The 24,888-nt window shown below is 36.9% G+C and overlaps 1 protein-coding gene across 1 annotated transcript in view; it reads right to left on the bottom strand.

Annotated features, from left to right (window-relative positions):
* Positions 1-4,401: 4,401 nt before the first annotated feature.
* Positions 4,402-24,888, bottom strand: part of lpgat1 (lysophosphatidylglycerol acyltransferase 1) — a 57,281-nt gene continuing 36,794 nt past the window's right edge. Inside the window, exons 7-8 of the mRNA XM_028439440.1 lie at positions 8,436-8,542; positions 4,402-7,059 (exon numbers count right to left, since the gene is read on the bottom strand). Coding sequence (XP_028295241.1) covers positions 6,908-7,059; positions 8,436-8,542 — 259 coding nt within the window. The 3' untranslated portion in view covers positions 4,402-6,907. The remainder of the gene's footprint in view (positions 7,060-8,435; positions 8,543-24,888) is intronic.

Below are 24,888 nucleotides of genomic sequence, written 5' to 3'. Positions count from 1 at the left end.
ACACAATGCTAACATTTGAAATTTAAATTCAAAGTACAAAGTACAGTCAGACTCTGTACACTGACTCTAAGAGTGTGGTCAGAATGGAACTAAGTAAATGTGTGACAGTCACACGCCAAGCCTTGTGAAAGGTGGACAGAGAGGTGAGGACAATGATTCTTTGAACGGGAGACAGAAGAGAACCAAGGACTCTGAAAGTCACCCTGTCATGGTGATCACAAGACCAGCAGCTGGTGAAGAAGAAATGTGGGCACGTCTTTCCATCCGAAGCTATAACTTTACATGTATCAGGGTTATTGATCATGTCAATGAATCCAATCATCTGTTCGAGGCGATGCAAGAAAAAAATTGACTGATGTTCAGGTCATTTGAAGCACCACTGGTGGCCCACGTTGGCACTGTGCAGGTGCTTGCATGTTTCAGGGGCTGATCTTTGGGCTGGGCTTTCTGGGGGCGCACCCGCCTGCTGTCTGCTCAGGGGCTGGCCACTGTTTGGTGCAGCACCAGCATTAAAAGATCTACACTACTGACCGTATATTTGTAGAGGACAAAGTGGACAACATGATGGAGCTAAATCTGTGTCTGAGTTAAAAATTGACGGTTATATCAAAATACGTTAAAGGTATGGGGAAAATAAAATGATGCTATACATCATCACTAATAAGCCTTAGTCATGCTTCTCACTACTACTTCTCTAGACATCACTAAATAAATGCTTATTTGGAATAGGAGAAAACCAGAGCCCCCTGGAGAAAACCCATATACGTATCTATTTTTTTCCACCCAATGTCTACATTATGATGTCAATGGTTAATACTATAAAAAGTGCAATGTTGATGTGTACAACTATGCGTGTTTAGAACCACCCCTGAGCAGTGATCCGCCCCGGGCAAGCTTTGGCGGAGGGATTTACATTGTGTTGCCAACGGTTAGTGGTTTTGGGTTCTAGTTAATTATATCTTCTGTGTTTTCTGGAATCTTTTTTTCTTTTAAATGATTTAACACAGTGAGTAGTAGCTGCTGTAGCGAGAGATTTAGCTGCTTTATTGAAGACTGTTGTTTTTTTAAATCATCAGTAACACGTTTGTTGTGTTCAACATCTTCCTCAATTCTTGCAATGTCTTTCTCCAGGGAATCAAGTTTCTCAACAAACAGTCTCTCCATAGCTTTATTCACTTGAATCCTTATATCCATGTCATTCTTCCTTTTTTGTACTTCCACTTCTTTTTTAATTTTGTCTTCTAGCTCCTCTCGTAATAATCGCATTCTACTGCACATTTGGAGAGTTATAAGATCATCTTTGTTTTTTTGAGCATCTTTCCCTTTATTTATCGAAGCTTTCATTTTCTGCAAATTAAAACGTTTGAACTGATCTACTTTTTCGTCTGCCCATTGAAACGTTGTGTCGCTCCCATCTAGAAATTTACGAAAATATTGAATCCTTTCATCCGTTCTTTTGGACAGACTTTTGTAGTCCACCAGTTTTTGCATCCACTCACTTAGTGGCATGGTTGCCATGGTTGGGTATTTCCTTGATAAATCTCTTAAGTTTGAAGCAGTTGAGTCTTTTCTTGTCAGACTCTGGGTTAGAGTTCTCCCTAAAACAGCAGCAGATCATAGAACTTTAGGAGTTCTGCTTTGATTGGAGTTGATGACATCACAGGAGCAGAGCACAACCAATCAGGAGCCAGCAGATTCTTATTTACATGCTTTGTGGTGCTGCTGTCCAGTGCAGCAGTTGAGTTCTTTAATCACTCAAGAGGGCTTGGGTCCGTGGTGGCAGGGTTTGAGGCCCCGGGCTAGGGGGGCTTGGAAAGCTGCTGCTCGGGGGTGTCTCCTGTGTCCCGGGACCTGGCAAGCACCCACTGGGTGCTGCTGCGGGGCCTCGTCTGTGCGAGATCTTCCTTTGCAGTCATGCTTTTGGTGGGTGTCGATCAGCTAGCTCGTCCTGCTGGCCCACGTTGGCGCTGTGCAGGTGCTTGCATGTTTCAGGGGCTGATCTTTGGGCTGGGCTTTCTGGGGGCGCGCCCGCCTGCTGTCTGCTCAGGGGCTGGCCATTGCTTGGTGTGGTACCATGCTGCCTGGGGCAGGGTGGAGCTGGCGATTGTGTTGATCATGGGGGGGGCGTCTCTTGTTGTAGTAATAAGTAATAAATACGTAGTAACATAATAAGGCAAAAAGTTTAAAAGTTACAAATTATGAAAACGACAGTATAATTCTCCGGTACCTTCTGAAATTTTTGATAGCTTATTTGTCAAAATCGGACGATGGTGTAGGAGGAGTTAACAACTACGGAAGAAAAAACGTGAGGATGCCTCCTGCATTAAGTTGAAGTCATTTTTTATGATTAAAATGGTCCTGAGCAGATAGTTTATCCCATTCGTTCCGTACATTTAGTGACCTGTAAGGAGATCACCATCACTGACAGCAGCTCTCCCTGAAGGCCTTTGCATTGTCGTGTCTGACATCAGAGCAGCGTAAGTTAAACCAGTTACTTTCAACAGCCACTGACTGGTTCCACCTTTAAACAACAGCTTCAGAGCTGAGGAAACACAGGCTTCAGTTACAACTCAGAGGTATAAAAAATAATAATATCTCCTATTTCCTTTCCTATCCACTCTTCCTTAACCCCCAGAAGTTTTGGCCATGATAAAGAGCATCCCAATTTTCTTTAAGCTAAGGAAAGGAGACTCAATGCTTCCTTTATAACCTCCTTCAGCCTAGGAAACACTGATGCATCCTTTACCAAAGGAAACCAGATAATGCTGACCCACAATTCCTTGCGGCGACAACATTTAAAGGGAAACAAGCACCCGAGCGCTTACGGAGACTCACGATAAGTAACGGAGATCATGTCAGTTATCATGCAATAATCCCTTGAACAACTTTAAATAATCTATAACCCATATATTATTAAATGTAAGCCATAGTTTATCCGTTTAACTGACATAAAAAGGAATCAGAGACATTTTTAGCCACATTATGTTTTATTCAACACAATTCATATTTCGGAGTGGAAGGTGAGTGTCAACCATTCTCAACGTGATGTTCTCTTAGTTTCACTTTTGTTCCTCGTAACCATGGTAGCCTCTTTTCCTTTGATTTACATTCAAAGCGTGTGATTTTTTTAGATTATGTCAGCAGAAAGTGTTATAAATGAGCTTTTAGTCTATTTTCAGAAATGTGTAGTTTTTTCATCACGGCAGACGTCACTAACCTTCGCGGCCGTCAGATTATTACGTCACCTAGTTAAAGTGCGCCTGATTGTCAAAACAAACGTGATAGCCTTTCCCTAACTCCTCTCCTAACACCTTTCCTTAACCCGTGACGTCATCCACGAGGTTATGGAAAAGTGGATAGGAAAGGAGATAGGAGGGACTATTCGGACGCAGCCTGGTTCAGACTCATTCCACGAGAGGAAATCTACACAAATGTTTCTGCACTTTTCAAGATAAAAGTGGAAAACCGGATTTAGCTGAATTGTTCATTTTCAGAACACATTTCCATGGCCGATGTGTTTTTAGAGCACACACGATTCAACCCATTTATAAACAACTGGACAAAATAATACAAATCTGCTCCACTAATACACGGGTTCTCAACCTTGGGGTCAGCACCCCATTTAGAGTCACCGAGACTCTGGGAGGGGGACACCAGATGCCTTCAAGAAACTAAGTTTTTTTTTTAAATTTTACAATTTGAGCCCATTTTAAAAAATACATTTTACCATTTTTCTGCAACTACACCAAACTTTGCCATATTTTAACCTATTTTCATCACTTTTCCTTAACATATTTTTGCTCTTTTTTAATGCTTTTTTGCTACATTACTCCCATTTCTCATCAAATTTAAATAGTTTCTGCGTATAAACCCTTTGCACCACTTTTACCACCTAAAGTCGCATATGTTGACCCATTATTTTTATCGTATTCCATGCTTATTTTGCCAATTTAACCACATTCAAGATTTGCCCATAATTTGTTAGTTTACAGTAATTTTTCTACTAAAATTACATTACACTACACTATTTCTGTCACTTTCAAACCAATATTGACCCTTTCAACCCTTTTTACCACTATTTCTGTCTGTTTTTGGCCACTCTAATTTGCGACTTTTAACCAATTTTATGTGGTTTTAAAAAAAAACAAACAAACAAACCCTTTCACACCATTTTTGGTCAATTTTAACAATGATTAACAAGAATGGGCAAAAAAACCCAACAATTTTCATTTACTTGAAATATTATGAGTCACTGAATTTTAAAGACCGACCAAGAAAGATTTAATCGTCTCATTAATGCAATGAAAGCATAAAAATAATGTTTTTTCTCCCATTTTTTCCACAGTCACATGTGTAGAGTATAGATACACTTGTAAACAATAAATAAAAATTTCACAGCAGGAGGTTTATGATGTTTTATTCCAGCACAAGTTTGTTGTGTTGTAAAATGGCTGTGCAACTAGGACTTAAAAGGAGAAGTACAAAATGAAAAAATAAAACAATACAGAAAGTTCTGGTGTCATTTGTTTTAAATCCCGAATGTGTTTATTTCCTAAAACCCACATCTTTGCAAACCTCATTTTCCTGCCTTCTTTGGAAACTTTTTTTTGAAACGATAAAAAAAGGCAGAAAAAGTAAAAAAAAAAAAAAAAAAAAAATATGTGAAGCCTAAATTTCGAGTCATTCTCACCGTGGAGGGGTATGGAAAAGAGCCGCAGGGTGAAAGAACAGCTTGGGTTCTACGGTAATGTTTGCTCCTACCTCATCAGGTAGCCCTTTTTTTTTTTGCATTTCACAGGGTTTATTTCTTTAAGTCAACAGTGGCACAGCGGGAGGACAGCAGAAAAAGAACAACAAAAAACCAACAACATTGGATGTAAATTAATTACAACAGTGATCTTTCGTTACTGCTGCTCAATATCTCTCAGTTAAAGGAGGCTAAGCTCAAAAAACACGACACGAGTACATTCAAGAGAACAGCCGCGTCATTGTAGAGCCATCCCTTACCTCACTCGAGTGATAAGATAACTCCGCCCCCTAAACCAATTTTTAACCAAACATTTGGCGAGAACAAATGCGAGGACACAGCGTTAAACCTGGAGCTCTGGAAACTTTTTTTTATTTCCCACTAAATCCAGCTGAATGTGTGAATTGTCGTCGTGCAGGTAAACCTACAGCAGCTCTACCTCGAAAAGGACACGTTAACAGTCCAGATTTTAAAAAACTACAAACAGAATAACACTGAGATGTGACGACAAAACAGCTTTTCTTCTTCTTTCTCTTTCTTTAAAACATTTTGTCTCTGAAAATAAAATTCTCTGAAATGACCACAGACCAAAAGTCACTTCCAACAACAACTTCCCTCTTCCTCAAACTTCCTTATGTACAAGATTGAAAACACACACCGACATGAGGACAACGGGTATTATTATCATTCAAAAAAAAACAAAACAAAAAAACTAAAAAAAAACAAACTTCAAAACTGCCACCACGGCGATGATGGCGTGTATCACAAAGTTTTTGGGAGAGACAACCAAACACACACACATACACATACACACACACTCACTCACGTAGGCAGGTTATGCTGTAAATGTACAGTAATGACACCTATTTGTCTGTAAGCCATAATCTCTATTGTAGACTCTGCTAAACATTAGGGCAGACATAACAGAAAACAAAAACAAACAAAAAATCTGGTATTTTGCCTCGCCCAGACGACACTAAGCATATGGCTTAAGTATTTGTAAAACTAAGTATTGTCCAATGGGAACGTTATTAAGAGTCTCCGCCTTTTTTCTGAAACCATCCTCTAACCCTGCTGCTTTGTGTAGCTGCACATGGAGCAGAAAAAAAAAAAAACAAAACAAAAAACTGTACGAACGCAAAAAAAGTTCATTTTTAGAGGTGATTTCACCCCACGTTGTTGCCATTTCATCAAAAAAAAAATCTAATTAAAAAAAATAAAAATTAAAAATTATGGCACATTTTCACTCTGTTACGAAAAATGAGTTTTAAATGGAGTCAAACATCATCATCAGTGTAAACATGACCTTTCAGTCCGTGTTTTCTCAGAATACTGCAGATGGGTGGAAAAAGAAAATGAGTCAAATAACAAAAACAAAATAACAAAAAAATAACTAGTATTTCTTTGAGGATATGAAAGTTTATGAAGGGGGAAAAAGAAGAAGAAGAAATGTGACAGCTAGCATTCAGGGAGCAGTTATAGGGCAGTATGGATACTTAGTGCAATGGAGGCCAGAGGAGCAGCTTCAGCCTCAGCGTTAGCGTAGCGTCCGCTAGCTGCTCACTCCAGCAGGTCAACCAACCGATCCCGTCCCTTGGGGCCGGCTTGAAGAAAGACGTCCAGTTGGCTTCATCGACTCTTTTCAGGAAGAAGAAGAATCAGGGGCAGACATTTAATCTTTGTAGTCACATCCTCCACGCACACAAACACACACTCGTTTATCCTTTTTTTTTTCTTTTAAAACTACAACGTCAAAGCCTAGGAGAGGAGGAGAGTTTTGGAGTCCAGAGCATCGTCTGGAGGAGTCCTGAGCCTCGTTTAGTCACCTCTGAATAAAAAGTCCGCTGTGTGTGTGTGTGTGTGTGTGTGTGTGTGTGTGTGTGTGTGTGTAAACATCAAAATGTGAGGCGTGACCAGTGAGAGATTATTCTGCAGCGAGCGCTCGAGCATCAAAAGGATTTGTGTGCCAGTCGTGACCAGGTTCATCATATGACTTCATATGTTTGGTTTTTTTTGGATCCCGTTGAGCTTCTTCTCCACAAACGTACATTCATCCATCGTAAGGAGGAAAGGGGGGAGGGGGAGGGGCCACACGGCGGCTGATCCTGAGGCTTTTTTTTTTTTCTTCCAGTGGACCCATTAAGGACTTCATCAGCCAACTCAGAATACACAGCAGTAGAGGTACTGGAGGACGCTGTACCATATGAAGCCAGAGGCGAACGCAAACGACTGGATGATGCAGAGCCACACGGGGTCCAGCGTCATCTGCCGGGAGGACGCCTCCTTCTGTCCGTCTGAAGGAGGGAACGATCCTGGAAGAGGAAAATAAACATTTCAACTAAGTACAAAAACATGCTTTGGGACGGAAGCGGAAATGGCAAAAGTACTAGCGTTCAATATTCAAGTCAAACTATAGATAAAAAATGACTCTGGTAAAAGTATTGAAGTTAACTTTTTGTTTTATTTTTAAGAACTTGCAGAAAACTGGTACATGGAAATAAACTCAATATGTTCCCCTTTATAAACACCTGGATAATTAGCATTCATTATGAATCAAATTTGTAAATGTTTCAAGAAAAGAAAAAACAAATGCTCAATTACACCCAGAGCAGCTTTGAGTTTAACATTTTTTTTTTTTAAACTTGAAAATGTGAATCATAAAAACTAAACTAGTAACATTTTTAATTTAGTCTTAAGAGAATCATGTTCTCCATGTTTCTGGAATGAAGACGTGGTCTTTTTGGTCTGAAACTGAAGCGTTCACAAGCAGCATCGCGATTGTTGCTTTGCGTCTTTCTACGTCGTCGCGTCATCTTTGAAAGTCTTAAAAGTAACGAGCTGATTCTTAAAATGTAAGGAGTAGAAAGTACAGATATTTGTTTTAAAAAAAGTAAAGTTCAGTAAATAAGTATTTGTATTTTGTTACTTGTCACCTCTGTACGGAAATGGATTAGGGCCAATTATGATTTTTGACAATAAAGTTTAAATATAATGTAAAAATGTAAGTAGAAAACAAGAGATTAAAGTTGAAAAATAAAAAATTGACTCAAAATACAAGGAGTCGATTTGTTAATAAATCTCGACTTTATTCTCAAAGGTTTTATTACAGAAAAAAAACATTTAATTGTGCTGACGTAAGCATAGCACGTAAACGCGTCAGTGAATCACATCAGACCTTGTTAAAATACTTTACTTGGAAGTTGAGTACACTTTATTTTCATAAAACATACTTTAATAACAGAATCAGAATCTGTTGAAGAAAAGCAAAAAAGAATTTGAGAGTTTGATAAACATATTACTTGATTTTGATATTTGTACTTTTATATTATATTCATAATTATATCATAGTTTGTTACAATTTACAAATATATTATTGTTATAATTATATTATTATTTATTATAGTTAGCATTTATTTATATATTGTATTTATATTCTTATTAATATTATCTTATATTTCTTGTAGGCCTACTTATATTTATATTTTATTGTATTTATTATAGTTAGTTATAATTTACTTGTTCTCACAAGTTAAAAAAAATTATAATAAATTGTATTTCACACCATTTAGTACTAGTAAAAAAAAAGGCAAAAAATTTGTAATTAGTGATCTATATATAGTATCGTGACATGCAGATGGTGAATCGTAGTTGAAACTCTAAACTCTGATTATTGCACTAGTGTCTGTACCTGTGTCGTAGAAGTGGGCCAGCAGCTCTTCCTTCTCCACAAACCTCTGATAAAGCCAGTCCGTCAGGGCCTCGGCCTCCACAGGAACCTCTTTAATCGGGTACATCCTGAAGCACGAGAAAGAGACGGAGCTGTGAGACCAATCAGAGGAAGCTAAAGTTCCAATCAGAACGACCCATGAGCAGCTCGGTCTATCTATGACAGAGTCTATTACAGCGGCCTGAAAATTTAAAAAAAATGCAATATCTAGGTTAAAAAAAATGTTTTAGGGGGAAATAAAGCTCCACAAACCTTATATTTTATTATTAGAATACAAGTCAATGAAGTTTGTGGTTGAGTGCAGATGGAGTCTCATGTGTAACCAGTAGGGGGCTCTGTTGAGCTGCAGTTTCACTCAGGCAGCTCTTGGTCACCTTCATTAGAGGTTACAGTTTCCTCCCTTTGTGAGCGTTTCCTTTGCCCTTTCATTTGGCTCAATAATCTCAGGCTGATAACGAGTAAAAAATCATAAAGTTACATCAGCTGCCAAAAAAAAAAAAAAGGTAGCGTCTCTGACCTGTGTTTGTTCACAAGTAGTGCTGACACATCATTTATATCTAGACATTAAAAAAGATCAACAGGAGTGTCATCTGCAATCAGGGATTAGTCTTTTAGTCATTAGTCATTAAACTGAGCCATAAAGGTTTTATTTCAAATCTAAACCGTAACATTTGAAGTTATCGTTTTTGTTTTAAAAACCAAATTATGAACACATTTTGATAACACTTGATAATATCTATCTGTTATAAGTAGTTAATAGATCATTAATAATGTGTAAATTGCTTGTTGAATATTTGCCAACAGTTTTCTTGAACTGTGTCTTATGGCCAATAGAATAACTTATAAGCCGTTACTTTACAATATATAAATTACATGTTGACTGTATGTTGATGATTGATGAAGTATTTGATTCACTGCACATTTTGCAGGTTTTCACACTTTTAAAGACTGGAGAGGTCCGTCATTTTTATTAAAAAAAAAATCCACAAAAAAACATTGTATGATTTTCAAATAATTAATTTTCATTTTATTGCATAAAATAAGTATTTGATACAATAGAAAAACAGAACTTAATATTTAGTACAGAAACCTTTAAAGATTACAGATGTCGGACGTTTCCTGTAGCTCTTGACCAACTTATATACCAATAATAATAACTTTATATATGTTAGTAAATGAGGAATAACGCCCCAATAACGTATATAAAGTTTTAACTGAAACTTAACAAGCCATTAGTAAATAGTTTAATAGTAGTATTTCTATTACCACTTTATAAGGTATAGTTATAAATCATCAACATACAGTCAACATGTAATTAACACATTGTAAATTATCTAATGGCTATGTATAAGAGACAGTTTTAAATCTTTAACTGTTAGCAAATATTCAACAAACTATTTATAACTCATCGTCTAACAGTTTATTAATGATCTATTAACTACTCATAATGGACAGTTATTATATCGTGTTACCCAAATTTTTTTATTTTTTTTTTTACTATTGTGCTTTTGGACTTTCTGCACAGAAACATAGTCGGTAAATAAATGAAACAGGCACTAATGATCAGCTCAAAGCTGTTTAAAAAACAACCATAACTATACACAGTTCAGCCATAACTTTACCTCGGTAATATTCTTAATAGACTCCATTAATAAAAATCATTCTAATTAATTAGAGACTCTGTAATTTATTAATCTGGATTAATCGCTTAACAATATTTGACACAAGAAGCAACTTTTTCAGTTTAAATGGATTTTTGTTATATGACTGAATCAATGAAAACTCTAATAACAAAACTGTTTATTATTTTCATCACTAGGTGCTAAAATAATAATAAAAAAAAAAAAAGCAATTCAATGAGTTATTTTCTTAGTGCGTTATTTTTCTGATATTAATTAATCGCAATTAAGGCAATAAAGTCCCAGCCCTACTTTTTAAGTCTCTCTTTTGAACCCCACTGGCTTCAAACGTATATATTGTGCATTATTTCTGACACGTTTTGATCTGCAACTATAACCTCAACATCTTATAGTCGACGTCAACATTACTGCTGCTATTTAATAGTTGTCAAAGGCAAATAAACAAACTTTTACCCCCAAAAACAAAGAACAAATGTACAAATAATATAGGCAGAACATTACTGTCCATTTTTTTTCTTGCTATCTCTCGGTGTGATGAATCTGATAGCCAGGGTTGGGGTCAATTATAATTGTCATTGTGTAATTGATAATTAATTACAATTATGGTGCGATTATATTTGTAATTTGAACTATCTGTTGCTGTCGTAATCATAATTAAATGGCAAATGAGTTTGGATAATTGACTTTCTAATTGTTATTGCCATGAAAACTATCATTTAAATATATTATAATTAAACGCATAACCGTTTTACAGTTTTATGTACAGTTCTATGTAGTTCACAATTATTAAAATATGTTTCATGTCAAGCGTCCCAACATTTTAACATAAAAAAAAAAAGAAATCTAGGGGTATAATGACACAAAAAAGGCTCAGACATCCACACCAAAAAATATAAAAACCTATATTTTTATTTATCAGGAAGCCTAACAATGGAACCAATTGATAGGACAGAAATTAGATATTGGTTTTTGGTGTATTTTACAGCTGATTTAGAACCAGTTATCATAAAAGACGCTAATAGAAAGCTAACACAAGAGGAAGGTTAACTTTTATTATCGCCAAAATGAAGAGGTCAACCCAACCCCCGCATCTCAGGACCCACCTGCTTCACCCCAAAATTCACCTACTTCCACCTCATCCAGCTTCTCTCCTACCCCTGCCTTCTTGGATTTAACTGCCCAGATGAACGAGCTGGTTCTGGCTGGCACAAGACTGACACCCCACCCTTTACCCCACCATGGTCAATCTGCACCACCCATTCCTCCTCGACGATACCAGGCTCAGGATCACTCTTCTCCTCAGGCCAGCTGTGTTCAACTTAGAGCGACACAGGCCTGATGTGTGCTGGGTCCAGACTGCAATAGCTCTATTCTTAGGAACAACCAGAAAAAGTCAGGGCCCTATGGAGTTAATGCAGCTTCTTTAATTCCTGTGGTGACAGGTAACACAGGTAAAATTGTGAAATTAAAGAAAAGCAAAAAGCTTTAGAGAGATAAAAATTTGACTCCTATAACATGTCATCCAAAAAGTCCACCAGTGTCTCCAGTAAAGTCTTTAAAATTAGCTCTTCTTAATGTTAGATCTCTTGTTAACAAGTCACTAATAATTAATGATTTTATTTTGACACATCACTTGGACTTTTTATTTCTCAATGAAACATGGTTGAAACATGGTTGAATGATGGTATCAGTAATACTATTCTCAATGAAAGTGCACCACAAGACTTTATTTATTTAAATAAGTGTCGTACTTGCAGGAAAGGTGGTGGAGTTGCTGCCATTTTTAAATCAATATTTCAGTGCAAAGAAATAACATTTGGTGATTTTATCTCCTTTGAATATATGTCATTCTTACTGAAGGGTGATTCAAGAGTTCTGTTTTTAGTCATTTATAGACCCCCAAAATATTCTGGAGAATTCATGGATGAGTTTGCTGAACTGCTGTCAGTTGTATGCACTGAATACAACTTTTTAATAATAACAGGTGACTTAAATATTCATGTAGACAATAACATGGACAATACTGCCAAAGAACTGTATGCTTTAATGGATACTTTTGGTCTTACACAACATGTGACTGGTCCGACACACACTCAAGGTCACACTTTGGATCTGGTTATCTCTAAAGGTGTTGATAACTCTGCTGTTGATGTAAGAGACTTAGCTCTATCTGATCATTTCTGTGTCTTTTTTGACCTAGAGACTGTAACATCTGTTCCCCCTAGTTATGTGTGTTTAAAGAAAAGGTACATAAATGAGAACACAAGTGCACAGTTTATGGAAGCCATAGCAATGACACCAACATTGAGTGCTGAGACAGTTGATGATCTTCTGGATGAGTATAATAGAAACGTCTGTAATGTCATAGATGTGGTGGCTCCAATCAAAACTAAGAGAAAACCAAACACACAGAAAACACCTTGGAGGAGGACTGAGATAATGCAGAATTTGAAATCTGACTGTAGAAGAGCTGAGCGTAAATGGAGATCAACAAAACTCCAAATTCATCTAGAACTGTACAAAATAAGTCTGCGAAAAGTCAATGATGGCTTGTTCAAAGCAAGGCAGCGATACTTTTCTGAAATTATTGCCAAAAATGTCAACAACTCTCGCACGTTGTTTTCTGTAATTGAAAAGCTCACAACCCCCCCAGATCAGATAGCCCCTGAATTACTGTCAGCTGGAAAATGCAATGAATTTGCTGTATATTTCAATGAAAAAATACAATCAATAAGGTCAAACATCAGAACAAACCAGCAAAATCACAAAAAGCTTGAACAGCTTCAACCACTGAGGGATGAGTCAACTACAATGTTAGAGTTTATTACAGTGAACCCAAAAACAATAGAGGAGACTGTTCAGCAGCTGAATCCATCAACGTGTTGCCTTGACACAATACCCTCAAACTTCTTTAAAACTGTTGTAAAGTCAATTGTCGCTGATTTGTGTCAGATAATTAACTGCTCATTCCAATCAGGCACCGTACCAAAATCCCTGAAAGTAGCTGCTGTGAAACCGCTGTTAAAAAAGAGAACACTGGATGCCTCTATACTGGCTAACTATAGACCAATCAGCAACCTTCCATTCATGGCCAAGATCATTGAGAAGGTGGTCTTCAACCAACTGAGTCAATTCTTAACATTCAACAAAATATTTGATAAATTTCAGTCAGGTTTTCGTTCTCATCACAGCACTGAAACTGCTCTTATCAAAGTGATCAATGACATAAGGTTGAACACTGATTCAGGAAAAGTATCTGTTCTCATTCTATTGGATCTAAGTGCTGCATTTGACACTGTAGATCATACAATTTTGTTGCACAGATTGCAAACATGGGTTGGACTAAATGGAAAAGTAATGCAATGGTTTAAGTCATACTTGGAGGAGCGAAGCTATTTTGTAAGCATTGGAAACTTTGAATCTGACAGATTACCAATGTCCTGTGGGGTTCCTCAGGGATCTGTTCTTGGACCCCTTCTGTTTAACCTTTACATGCTTCCTTTAGGACAAATTTTACAGAACTGTAAGGTTGATTATCAGAGCTATGCAGATGACACACAACTATATCTATCACTGAACCCAGATGACCATGGTCCCATTGAGGTGTTGTGTGACTGTTTAGAAAAAGTAAACTGCTGGATGAGTGAAAACTTCCTTCAACTAAACCATGACAAGACGGAGGTGATTGTCTTTGGTAACAAGGAAAAGAGGACTGCTGTCAGCAATTATCTTGAGTCTCGATCTTTAAAAGCTAAAGACCAAGTCAAAAACCTTGGTGTTCTGATTGACTCAGATCTTACATTCAGCAGTCAGATCAAATCTATCACAAAAACAGCCTTCTACCACCTAAAGAACATCTCCAGAGTGAAAGGTTTAATGGCTCAGAAAGACCAGGAGAAACTGGTCCATGCTTTTATATCCAGCAGACTGGACTATTGTAATGGTCTTCTGACAGGAATCCCCCAAAAGAGCATCAAACAGCTACAGCTGGTTCAGAACGCTGCAGCTCGGGTCTTAACCAGAACAAAGAGGTCAGAGCACATTACTCCAGTTTTAAAGTCTTTACACTGGCTCCCAGTCAGCCTCAGAATAGACTTTAAAGTTCTGCTGCTGGTGTATAAATCTGTGAATGGGTTTGGTCCAGAATACATCAGTGACATGTTAGTCAGGTATGAACCCAGCAGGTCTCTCAGATCTATGGACACAGATCAGATAGTGGAGCCCAGAGTTCACAGTAAACATGGTGATGCTGCTTTTAGTTGTTATGCTGCAAAGAAGTGGAACAAACTGCCAGCGGAGCTGAAGTCAGTATCTAATGTGAACATTTTTAAATCAAAGTTAAAGGCACTTTTTTTCTCTACTGCATATGATTGAGAGAGAGATTTTTTGTAATGTTGTTGATGTAATGATGATTTTACTGATGATTTTAATTGATTTTACTGATGATTTTAAATGTTCTTATTGATTTAAATGTTCTTATTGATTTAAATGTTCTTATTGATTTTAAACAATTGAATGTTTTATCATGTAAAGCACATTGAGTTGCCTTGAGTATGAAATGCGCTATATAAATAAATTTGCCTTGCCTTGCCTTGCCTAGGTTATTTATTTCAGGCTCAGTAATTGTGATTAAATGTAATTGAAATGACGTAATTGGGAACGTAATTGTAAATTATTATCTAAGGATAACAAACAATTGCAATTGGAAAAAATGCAGATCACTGTAATTGTAATGGAATTGTAATTGAACATGGGTAATTAAAAATGTAATTGTAACTGAAAAATGTAATTGACACCAACCCTACTGATAGCTTACAACTGAATCAGCCTGTGACCAAATGTATTATATATATTTTTTAAAGTAAAGATGCATCAGCTATTGAATGTAACATTAAACAACAACAAACATAGTGCTACCATGTTTATTTTTATACAGGATAAATGCAGAAATGCTGAGGTTTATTTTAATACCTTTTTGAGACTTTTTTAAAAACCTTTCAAAAAAAATGTAAGACCTTGTCACCACTTTAAGCTGCTGTTAGCAACACATCTTTAACAGTTGTAGTTTGCAATTCAACAGAAATAATGTAAGCTGAGAAGGAATAAAACTTGAAAGAATAAATTAAACTAAAGGCAGGTTTATAGACATTCCCCTCAGGTTACAACAAGCAACCACAGTTATTCAAGGCCAACTGGCAGAAAACAAAAAACTAATAAAATTACATTTTTAATTTGCAAACATTTATTAAAAGCAATGTACAACACAAGGTGTTAGGGGTTAAGGGACTTGCTTAACGTTCTATAGTAATAGCAAAGGTTGGAATTTAAACATTAAAATAAAATAGGCTATATTTACAAAACATGACTTTTCAAGACTGGAAAATCGGTTTTTCAAATTCCATAACTTTTCCAGGAATTTCATGAACGTGGGGGCTGTAATAAGACAAAAGTAAAAAATCTTACATAGGTGAAGCAACGCGATAAGAAGTAGCTGACGACTGGAAACATAGAACAACTTGTTTAACCGACTGGTTCAGTCAGTTTAAACCTGAGGCAACTTGAGAGGCTGATTAGAGACCAAAGTAAGCACTTCACTGAGACGTCTCCTCTGCTGTCTTTAAGTATCAGGTGTCCACAGTGTACACGGTACCAATGTTTTCCCAAAGCACAGGGAAGGGTCAGGTGACAAGGCAGAGAAAAGTGATGAAAGTAGGGTTGTCCTGTGACCACCTCATGCTTTACATCTAGATTAGCTCTGATGTAGATGTGTGTTTGTGTGTAAAGTTGACTTTTTAATTCCTGGGGAAACAATCAACAGCCTCACTCCCTCCCACTGCTTCTGCAATCTACCAGAAGCCACGCCTCTAGTTTTCTTTCATCGCGGAACATAAGATCGCATCGGGTCACTATGATATAGGTCTATGGGGCAGGTAAGAGCCAAAATCATATTCACCCATTTTCTGTTGTGACGTGCGGCCATGTTTCCGTGCACAGTTCCACATTCACTTTGATTGACCGTCCCAAAAACAAAAAGTCGGGCTCACTTAGCAATCATTTCTATTTGTATAGGGGTCTATAGGACGAAGGAGGGACTTATATATATTAATGTATATGAATGACCACCAGCAGTAGAAAAATAGTAAATAGTAAAAGACTAGTTAGGTATTTTTTCACATTTCAAAAGAATCATACATAAACAACTCCGGATATCATCTTTGTAGTAAAAAAAAAAAGATAAATAAATACTGTTAATCCAACTGTCAAAAGTCAAATTAAGGTTAATAATAGGCAGAGGTATAAAAAGTAGAAGTACTGTGAATTGATTGAAATTGTATTCAAGTACAAGTAAAAAGCAGCTCAATGAAACAGTACTCAAGATAAAAGTTACTAGTTACTTTCACCTCCCCATGTTTATTTGACATAATAAATCTTGCCATGGTTTCCTTGCATACAGTAAACATCTCATGTATAAACTTAAAAAGGAAGAGAACTTAATTCATTTTCCACATCTTTTCCATGTATAAAATAAAAGGTTTGTCAAAATGTACATTGTATAAAATAAAAACTAAAAACAATGAATTCAACTCAATTTTTTTTTTTTTAAATGATCTCTAAATATAGATACATTTATGAACTCAAACAGTGCCATGAAAAATGTGCCATGTGGGGAACAACATATGAGGTAAAAACCCTCCAACGTGAACCACAGAGAGTGGCTGGGCGTTGATAAAAAAAAAAAATGAAACGACTAAGAACATATAGATTATGTTCAATGAAGCGGAAATAAAACAATAATTTACTCAGGAATGGTTGGGTGTAGAAATGTAACTAATGACTTTACTTCTTTTAAAACTTACTTAAGTACATAATAATAATATATTCAAAAAGTACCCATGAAAACAATTCAATTACAGTAACTTGTGAGTACTTGTAATCCGTTACTTAAACCTCTGATAATAGGTTACTGTATATGGAAGTTAGGTTAATAATTTTGTGTTAAGGAAAATATGTGTTTGTAGGATTCATATTCTAATGTAGTTATGAAGGGCATTGGCTGAAAAAAACTTATCGAATATTAATTAGGATGCACATTAAAATTATTTAAAGACTAATTCCAGCAAGTTCTTTTTGTATACTTTTTCAATAATATGTTAAGGCTTCATTATTTCAGACAACTTTTTTTCAGGAAATTACTTTGATCTCCTGACATGTTTCGACTGTCAACTGCCAGTCTTCTTCAGAGGCGTCTGCTGATCGTTTTGATGTGTCCTTGACTTCCACGTAATAATTCCAGCAAGTTCTTTTGGTTTTATTTTTGAATAAAGTGTTAAACAATTTTTCAGGAAACACATCAAGAGATCAAAGTATATTTCCTGAAAAAAAAAATTGTCTGAATAAATGAAACCTTAACATCTTATTTGAAGTGTTTGGCACCTGCTCCAAACTGGCACATCGTTCCAAATGTAACCTGAAGGCACTGAGGTGAGAACAGGAGCCCATAACAAAGCCACTTATCTGAAGGTATGAGTTACCAGTTAAAGACTTGGTAGCAGATGGTTTTCACAGTACTTTCCTTCAGGTAAATTATTCATGCACAAACCAGGAGCTTTCGGTGCTCAGATTGAAGATGAAGCCAGTGATTCAGGGGGCCCCGGCTGCAGAAGAGCCCAATCTGTGCAGTACCTTTCTCTGCCGTCAGCGCTTTTAATTGTTTATTAATTATTATTAGGGTTTGTTTAGAGATAATAGTCTAAGATCACTGGACATTTTCTGCTAAAAAACAACAATAACAACAAAAAACACCCTAACTTCACATTTTATGACCAGTTACTTTATCCAATTACAGCTCAACTTATAAAAAATATACTTATTGCAGAATAAATGTCCATTATTTATGTGTCATAATTAAAAAAAATTCACAACATTTATGTTCTTTCCAATGTGCAGTGGTTATACTTGTGCAATTCCGGCCTGTCATGCTGGAGGTAGTCTAAAGGTCAACATGACTCATTGCAGCAGTGGAATTTTTCAGATCTAAGTGAGTTTTTTTTTTTTATTATTTATTATTATCAGTAGCAAAGTCCAGAAGAAATAAATGTCAGCAGGGCCTTCCCGTTGCTTGGGTAGCAGGGTGATGGAATGTTTCTTAAAGTGTGAAAGGTTGAATGTCAAAGGAGAGATGAACAGTGGTTCTCAACCTTTTTAGCCCGCGAACCCCAAAATCAAGGTTCCAGAGACCGGGGACCATCCACTGTACCTGAAGGCTGTTGAACACAGACATGAACATTGAAGAACAGGCATGTGGAGACAGAGCTGTTTTAATCAGCAATAAAATGGGTTAAAAGTGACCAAAAACCATGGAAAAGGTGCTGAAATGAGATTTTTAAAACCACAGAAATTGGTTAAAAGTTGCAAATTAGAGTGGCTATAAACGGACAAAGAAAGTGGCTTAAAATTGGCAGAAACGGAACACTTAGTTTAAACTGGAAAAAAATGGGAATACAATTTGTGAATGTGGTTAAATTGGCAAAAATAAGCATGGAATATGGTGAAAAGAGGTTAAAGGTGACAATAATAGGTCAACATAGGTGGGAAAAGTGGTGGAGAGGGTTTATAAGTGGCAAAAGTGTCTTGAAAGTGGAAAAAATGTGCAGAAAAAGCATTGAAATTTGATAGGGAAGTGGCAGACATGGGAGTAATGTAGTAATGCTAACCCTAACCCTAATGCATCAAAAGGAGCAAAAATATTGCAAAAAAAGTGATGAAGAGGTTAAAATATAGCAAAAGTGGCTCAAATTGTTCAAAAAATATTCCCAGTTTATTGAAGGCATCTGGCGACCTCCTCTCAGTGTCTCGCGACCCAAAATAGGGTCCTGACCTCAAGGTTGAGAACCCCTGTTGTAAAGCACAGCGTCAGAAATAAAAGACATTATAGCTATATAAACAGTTTCTAATCACACTATATAGAAAACGAGTCTCTGTCTTTTAGTTTGTTCCGTGACCAGTACTGCTCCATTACTCCTTTAATGGCTGTTGATGTGCAGTAGCTTGAACCAGAGTTCAAGCTGAGGCCAGTCAGTGGTCTCATTTTAAATCATAGAAAACAAACACTTTGATCAATTGGCGCATCATCTCGCCTGTAGCCTACAGCATTACAGTAACCACACGCGCATGCGCACACAGTGGCGTCCTTGCGTGACAAATGGAAACGGCGTTCAGCAGTGTCAGGAAACTACAGTTTGGTTCCAGTTTGAGGCAGAGTTAATGTCGTTGCCCGAGTGTTTGAGTGACGTGCCATTGCTTACAGTGCCAGAGAGGAACTGTTGTGGCGGTTCAGATGAATGATCAGAATCAAGCTTTAGGGTTGTTGGCCAGATGTGGACACAGGGTTTAGTATTTTGGGGGAACATTCCGGTCTGGGATTCGGAGGAAAACCAGCTTTCAGTGTGTGTCTCAGTAAAATCTGCTGCTGTTCAGTAATCTTAGTGTTATATATGTTGCTGGTCTTGGTCTAGAGACATTTTAAAGGTCTAATTCCAGTTATTTTTTTGATTTTTTTCTTCATGTGATAACAAGGAGAAGAACTGGATAAAATGATAGATATCCTTAATTCATGCGATGACTGCAACCTTCCTAGTTTGACTGAGTGACGCACACACCACGACACACAAGCGGGAGAGAGAGGTAGGAGGCTGTACATTCACCTGACATAAAAATCTTGTTTTCAGATATTTAGAATAATTGTGAATTCATCAGAAGTTTTAATACATGAGAGATTATTTTTTCCAAGAACTAAATGACACCGATTATTTTGTGTAATTGAGAATTTTACATGTTCTGCTATGATAGTTGCAGATAAATGTTTTGTCTGTCAAATATATTAAAAATAAATTAAAGATAGTTATTTAACTGTCAAACCTTGTCTTGTTTAAAAAAAAACATTTTTATGGCCTTGGCTCCCAAAAGTCTTGTCTTGTTGTCAGTTCATTCTTGTCTCGGGCAAGTCTTGGTTTCGGTATAGTGTGGTCTTGAGCACAACACTAGTATCTGGCCTGCTTAGGGCAGCTTGACCAGAACTGACCAGGAAAGAGTTTTGTAATTATTACATATCAGGAACCAATGGTGATGTTTTGGCAAAGTTCTCCGTCCTCACTTGGCAGCTTGCTTGTTAACCTGACCACCCTGATGGCGGAAAGGCAGACCACTAGAAAAAAGCTCCAGACTCTTCCGTCTATATCTCTCAACACCAAGGATTACCTTCCCTTCTCATTCTCTCATGTTTGGTAAAGTAACAACAAAAAAGTTTGTGGACTTGGCAGATTTAGGCGGTTCTTTCATTTAGTTTACATTTATTGTTATTAATCAGAGTAATAAACAAAAGAGTGTCTTTCAGAGAACAAAATGGGAAGCCGTTCATGGGCTCCTTGCACTTACTGTCCTGTTAGTGCCATCAAACGTCTGTGGGGCTCCTTTTTCCTGAGATATCGTTCCCACTCTGAACTCGAAGCTAATTACATTTGGACCGTGACTGTAAAAGTCAGTCCACTCAACCCGCCTCCTTGGAGGGAAGCCAGTCAGTGTTTGGGGACCCTAGTCTTTGGCCGTGAAAATCCTCAGAAACAAAAGTGTTGCCCCTGGAGTCCAGCTCTGGGGCACAATGTTTGCGAAGGTTAATAATAGGATACGGAGCCTGGTGTAAAACTAACGTATACTCAAAATTTTGTGCCAACATGCACTGCAATCTGCGATGCAATACCATTAAAATTATGATGTTCTTTGTCAGCAGAAAGTCTCCCATCAGCCCCCTTGTTACTTTAAAGTAAAGATAAACAGTCTTATTAATACAAAGTAAGACTTCTAATCACAAGACTGTTTTTTCCCAGTCTTGTGGAACCACAGCTACTCATTGAGGCCAAAGCAATAATTAAACAACATAGAATGAGTTAATGGCCAATTTCTTATGCTAGGACGTTAAAGGTTAACGTTGAGTCCCAAGGAAGCTCCACATTCTGCATGACCAAAGCCTTTATCTTCAGTCAGGGAGAAGTCTAGGGGACGTCAGAAGTCTGCTCTTTAATTGCTTTGTTTGGTCTCTAATCAGCTTCCTCTCTGTCTCCAGGCTGAGTGTGTTTAAGAAAATAGTTTCACATGGAACACAAGAAATGTAAAATAACTAGACTCCCAAAGGCAAGACTGTTCTGTTTTTTAAAAATAATTTCTGTCAATATTATCAAGCTGCTTTAAATAAATGGACACAGTTTGTCAGTTGTTCCTATTAGTGTTTCTTTTGAAAAAGCCTTTTCCATTCTTGATGCGATTGTCTACGTGTCAGGTTGCACTTTGGCATTCTGCCCCGATACACTTTAGACAAGTGGTGTGCTGTTGTCAGCATATAAAGCTAAATATCAATCTACCTGAGGAGCGTTGACCTGTTATCAGAGCAGAGGTCGGAGATTAGGTGCAATAATACCACTGTGACTAAAAAAAAAGGACTATATAACCTTATCAAGGGTCACTTTAACTTGGCCATGTTATACCCTGGCGTCCTATCCTAACAATGTGTCTAGATGACGAGACGAGCAAATCTAAACAAACTCCAAAGTGAACATGAGTTGAATTCGACAGGTCACAGGCCTGAAGGTTAACAGGAGGTCCAACCACGTTCAATTATATAATATGCTACGTTAGCATAATATACACTATCTTGACTTTTTGGTGGAGGTCCTTCTATGCTCATGGTTTGTGCATCTTCAACTGTTGTTGGTTACTCACCAACTTCCAAGAAAGTCCATCAGAGCGTCAGCTACAGTATGCAATGTTTAAGGGGCAGTAAAGGCCCCTGAGGAGATCTCTTCTTCTCTGCTTCATTGTCTACTACTTTTTTCAGGTCTGTTTTTATCCTCTTTTGGTAAATTAAATATAGATATATCAGCATTTTTAACGTTACCTGGTTTTTTAGACCAACTACACGCAGCACAAGTTGTTATTTTAACCGAAAAAAGCTGGTTAAATGATCTAAAAAGCAGGATAGTAGGGCTGTGTGACATCAATCAATCATGTGATTTCAAGATGGCGGAACACAGGCTCTAAAACTGTAAAGTAGCCTCATTTTTAAAAGGCAATTAAATGAATATGGTGCATAATAATGCGTTTTTTTAGGCATATATCTTCTAATAAGTAAATTTCAAGGATTTTAGGCCAAATTTCTAAAAACAGAAGGGGATCCCTTTAATTACCAAAGTACTTGTTGGTTTATTCGTGAGGAGGTATAAAGTGATCTAATACCTTTTGCCATTTCTCTTTAATTGAATATCTCTAAATCAGGAGTACCTGAGCAAAAGGACATAGAACAATTCTAGTCTTTTTCATTTTAAAATATTTGTATTAGAAACAAAAAGGATGTGCCTGTGCCAACTTCCTGGTTTTGTACAATACAGAAATTGGCCGATTGAAAGCTGATATTTCAGTTACGTCATCCGCCAAACATGAAAAAGCCTGTTATTTTATAGTACAACTAAGGCAGTTGACTTTGCCAGAATGAGCTGCTATCAAATGATGAGAAAACCAAATGGAGGATGAGTGTCATGTTCGTCTACGGTGACAAAAATTCCTGCACTCATTTGTTACGACAAGACACAGGCTCTAATCACCCAGATAGTCATTACACACATGGGTAAGACACGGGCATGAGAGATATTGATCCAGACTGACCACAAATTACAGCAGAAACAATCAAAAACAAAAAAAACAAACCTGCCTTGTGTTTTTTTAAGGATGGAAGCTTGTGTGAGGAAACCAGGTGTGCCTCCTTCTGATGACCCAGCAGACTTTAGCACTATAAATCATGTTGTAAAAAGCACATTCTAGAAATGCACACAACAGCAATAAACAAATAAATAATAAAAAAAGAGGAAAAAAGTATGATGGCGCATACATAAAAAAGAAAAAAGGAATTTCAATGTATTTTACACCCACTGCTGCCCTCTTTTGGCCTCTACACCCACCGAGCTCTCCCATCTGCCATTCAATGATCGCTTATAACGCTGCAATCTGGGAAGCTTAGATTATACAGGGAGAGGGCAGGAAATGGTGAGGGAGGGCGGAGGAAGTTTTTTTTCTTCTTTTTTAAAAAGAGCAGCGCACTAAACATGGACTCATCTGAAATAATATTACCCAGCACTCCGTTAGCTGTTGTAAAACTGTGGCTTAGAGTCTAAATATATTTAGTCTCATTAAATTGTAAGACAAGTGGAGGGTGAGAAGGATGGCAGTACACCGACAAGGTCACAACACTCGTTTGTTGTCGGATACTGACACACCATCACTACTAGTACTTTCCATTGCTGTTGTAGACAGATGGAGGTCACATTGCTCCTGTAGGTTTGGAGGTGGCCTAGCTTCTCATTTCTGGGCTTTAGATTATCAATCTGTAACCAAGGATCTCTTCTTTCTCACTGTCTTATGAATCATTTCCTTAAGGGAACACAGGGGCAGGAGGGGAAATATTTTTTTTTAAATAACTTTACTTTTTTATAACAAAATTCTATTGAGTCAGTTTTGGCTGGAAGAGGTGGATCCGCTTGGGCGTCAGCCAGACAACACTAGCTTCCTCTTCTTGACGCTTCCTCTTCTTGACGCTTTCTCTTCTTGACGCTTTCTCCCCCATCCTAACAGAAATGAAACACTTCCACGACTACTACACCCTGAATTACCGCCTCAAAAATGAACTTACAACTGAAAACATAGTTAGAATTGTAAAACGCAGTAAATAATATGTAATAATTGGAAAGATATGGATACAGCAATGTATAGACGTTTGGTTTTATGTACAATATAGGTGAAGTCTTCACCTTTATTAATATAATTATTGTGTCCATATGTATATATGTAGCTTATATGTATGTATATGTATATATGAGCTATGTTTAGAAGAGGGATAGGATGAAATAAGTCAGACTTCTTCCTACTCCTTTTTTGAATGAGTAAATGTTTTATTGAAAGCTTCATACTTTGTCTTTTTGACTTGTTTTGGAAAATAACTTGTTTTGAGATATTCCTTTTATTTTATATGCATCATTTTTGTTTTTACATGCTCAAAAATAAATAAATCTAATCAAATGAAACCCTTGATAAACCTCATCTTGTGTGTGTCGTCTAAACGTTTTGGTTTCCTAACAATCCTGAAATAATCTTCATTTCCTTTACTGATGCTACCACATCAATTAATAAACTTATTAGTAAGGGTGTAAGAAAAAATCGATCTGGTGATATATCATATTTCATAGCGCAATTATTGTATCAATCCAAATATTTTAATTTTTTTTTAAATCACATTTTTTAACAAAAAAAAAACATTTAATTGCGCTAACATATGCATAGCACGTAATGTAAAAATGTATGTAGTTACTTTTTTTTTAAAAAAGAATCAGTTTGATGAAACTACCATTTGTTTTTGATATTGGTACTTGAACTACAGTTAGTTACCATTTACTTGTTCTCGCAAGTTTTTAAAAGAAAATATATATAAATAGCATTTTATACTACTTTGTACTCGTGAAGGTGAAATTTGTAATTATTGATATTTCGATATATCACAATTTACAGTTTATTGTCCCGTTTAGTATCAGGATATATCGCAATTGTCATTGTGATGCAATTGTCTCTTCTTGTTTACTACGCACCTCACTAAGGATCATCAGGGTGATACGTAGGGCACCATAGTAACCAGTAATCAGCACGGATGGACCCCCTGTGGTCACTACATCATCTCTCTA

Source organism: Gouania willdenowi, chromosome 24 (assembly GCF_900634775.1).
Source record: "Gouania willdenowi chromosome 24, fGouWil2.1, whole genome shotgun sequence".
In the NCBI taxonomy this organism is placed as follows: Eukaryota; Metazoa; Chordata; class Actinopteri; order Blenniiformes; family Gobiesocidae; genus Gouania; species Gouania willdenowi.
Note: the sequence above shows the minus strand (reverse complement) of the source record. Positions and strands in the feature narration are given on the sequence as shown.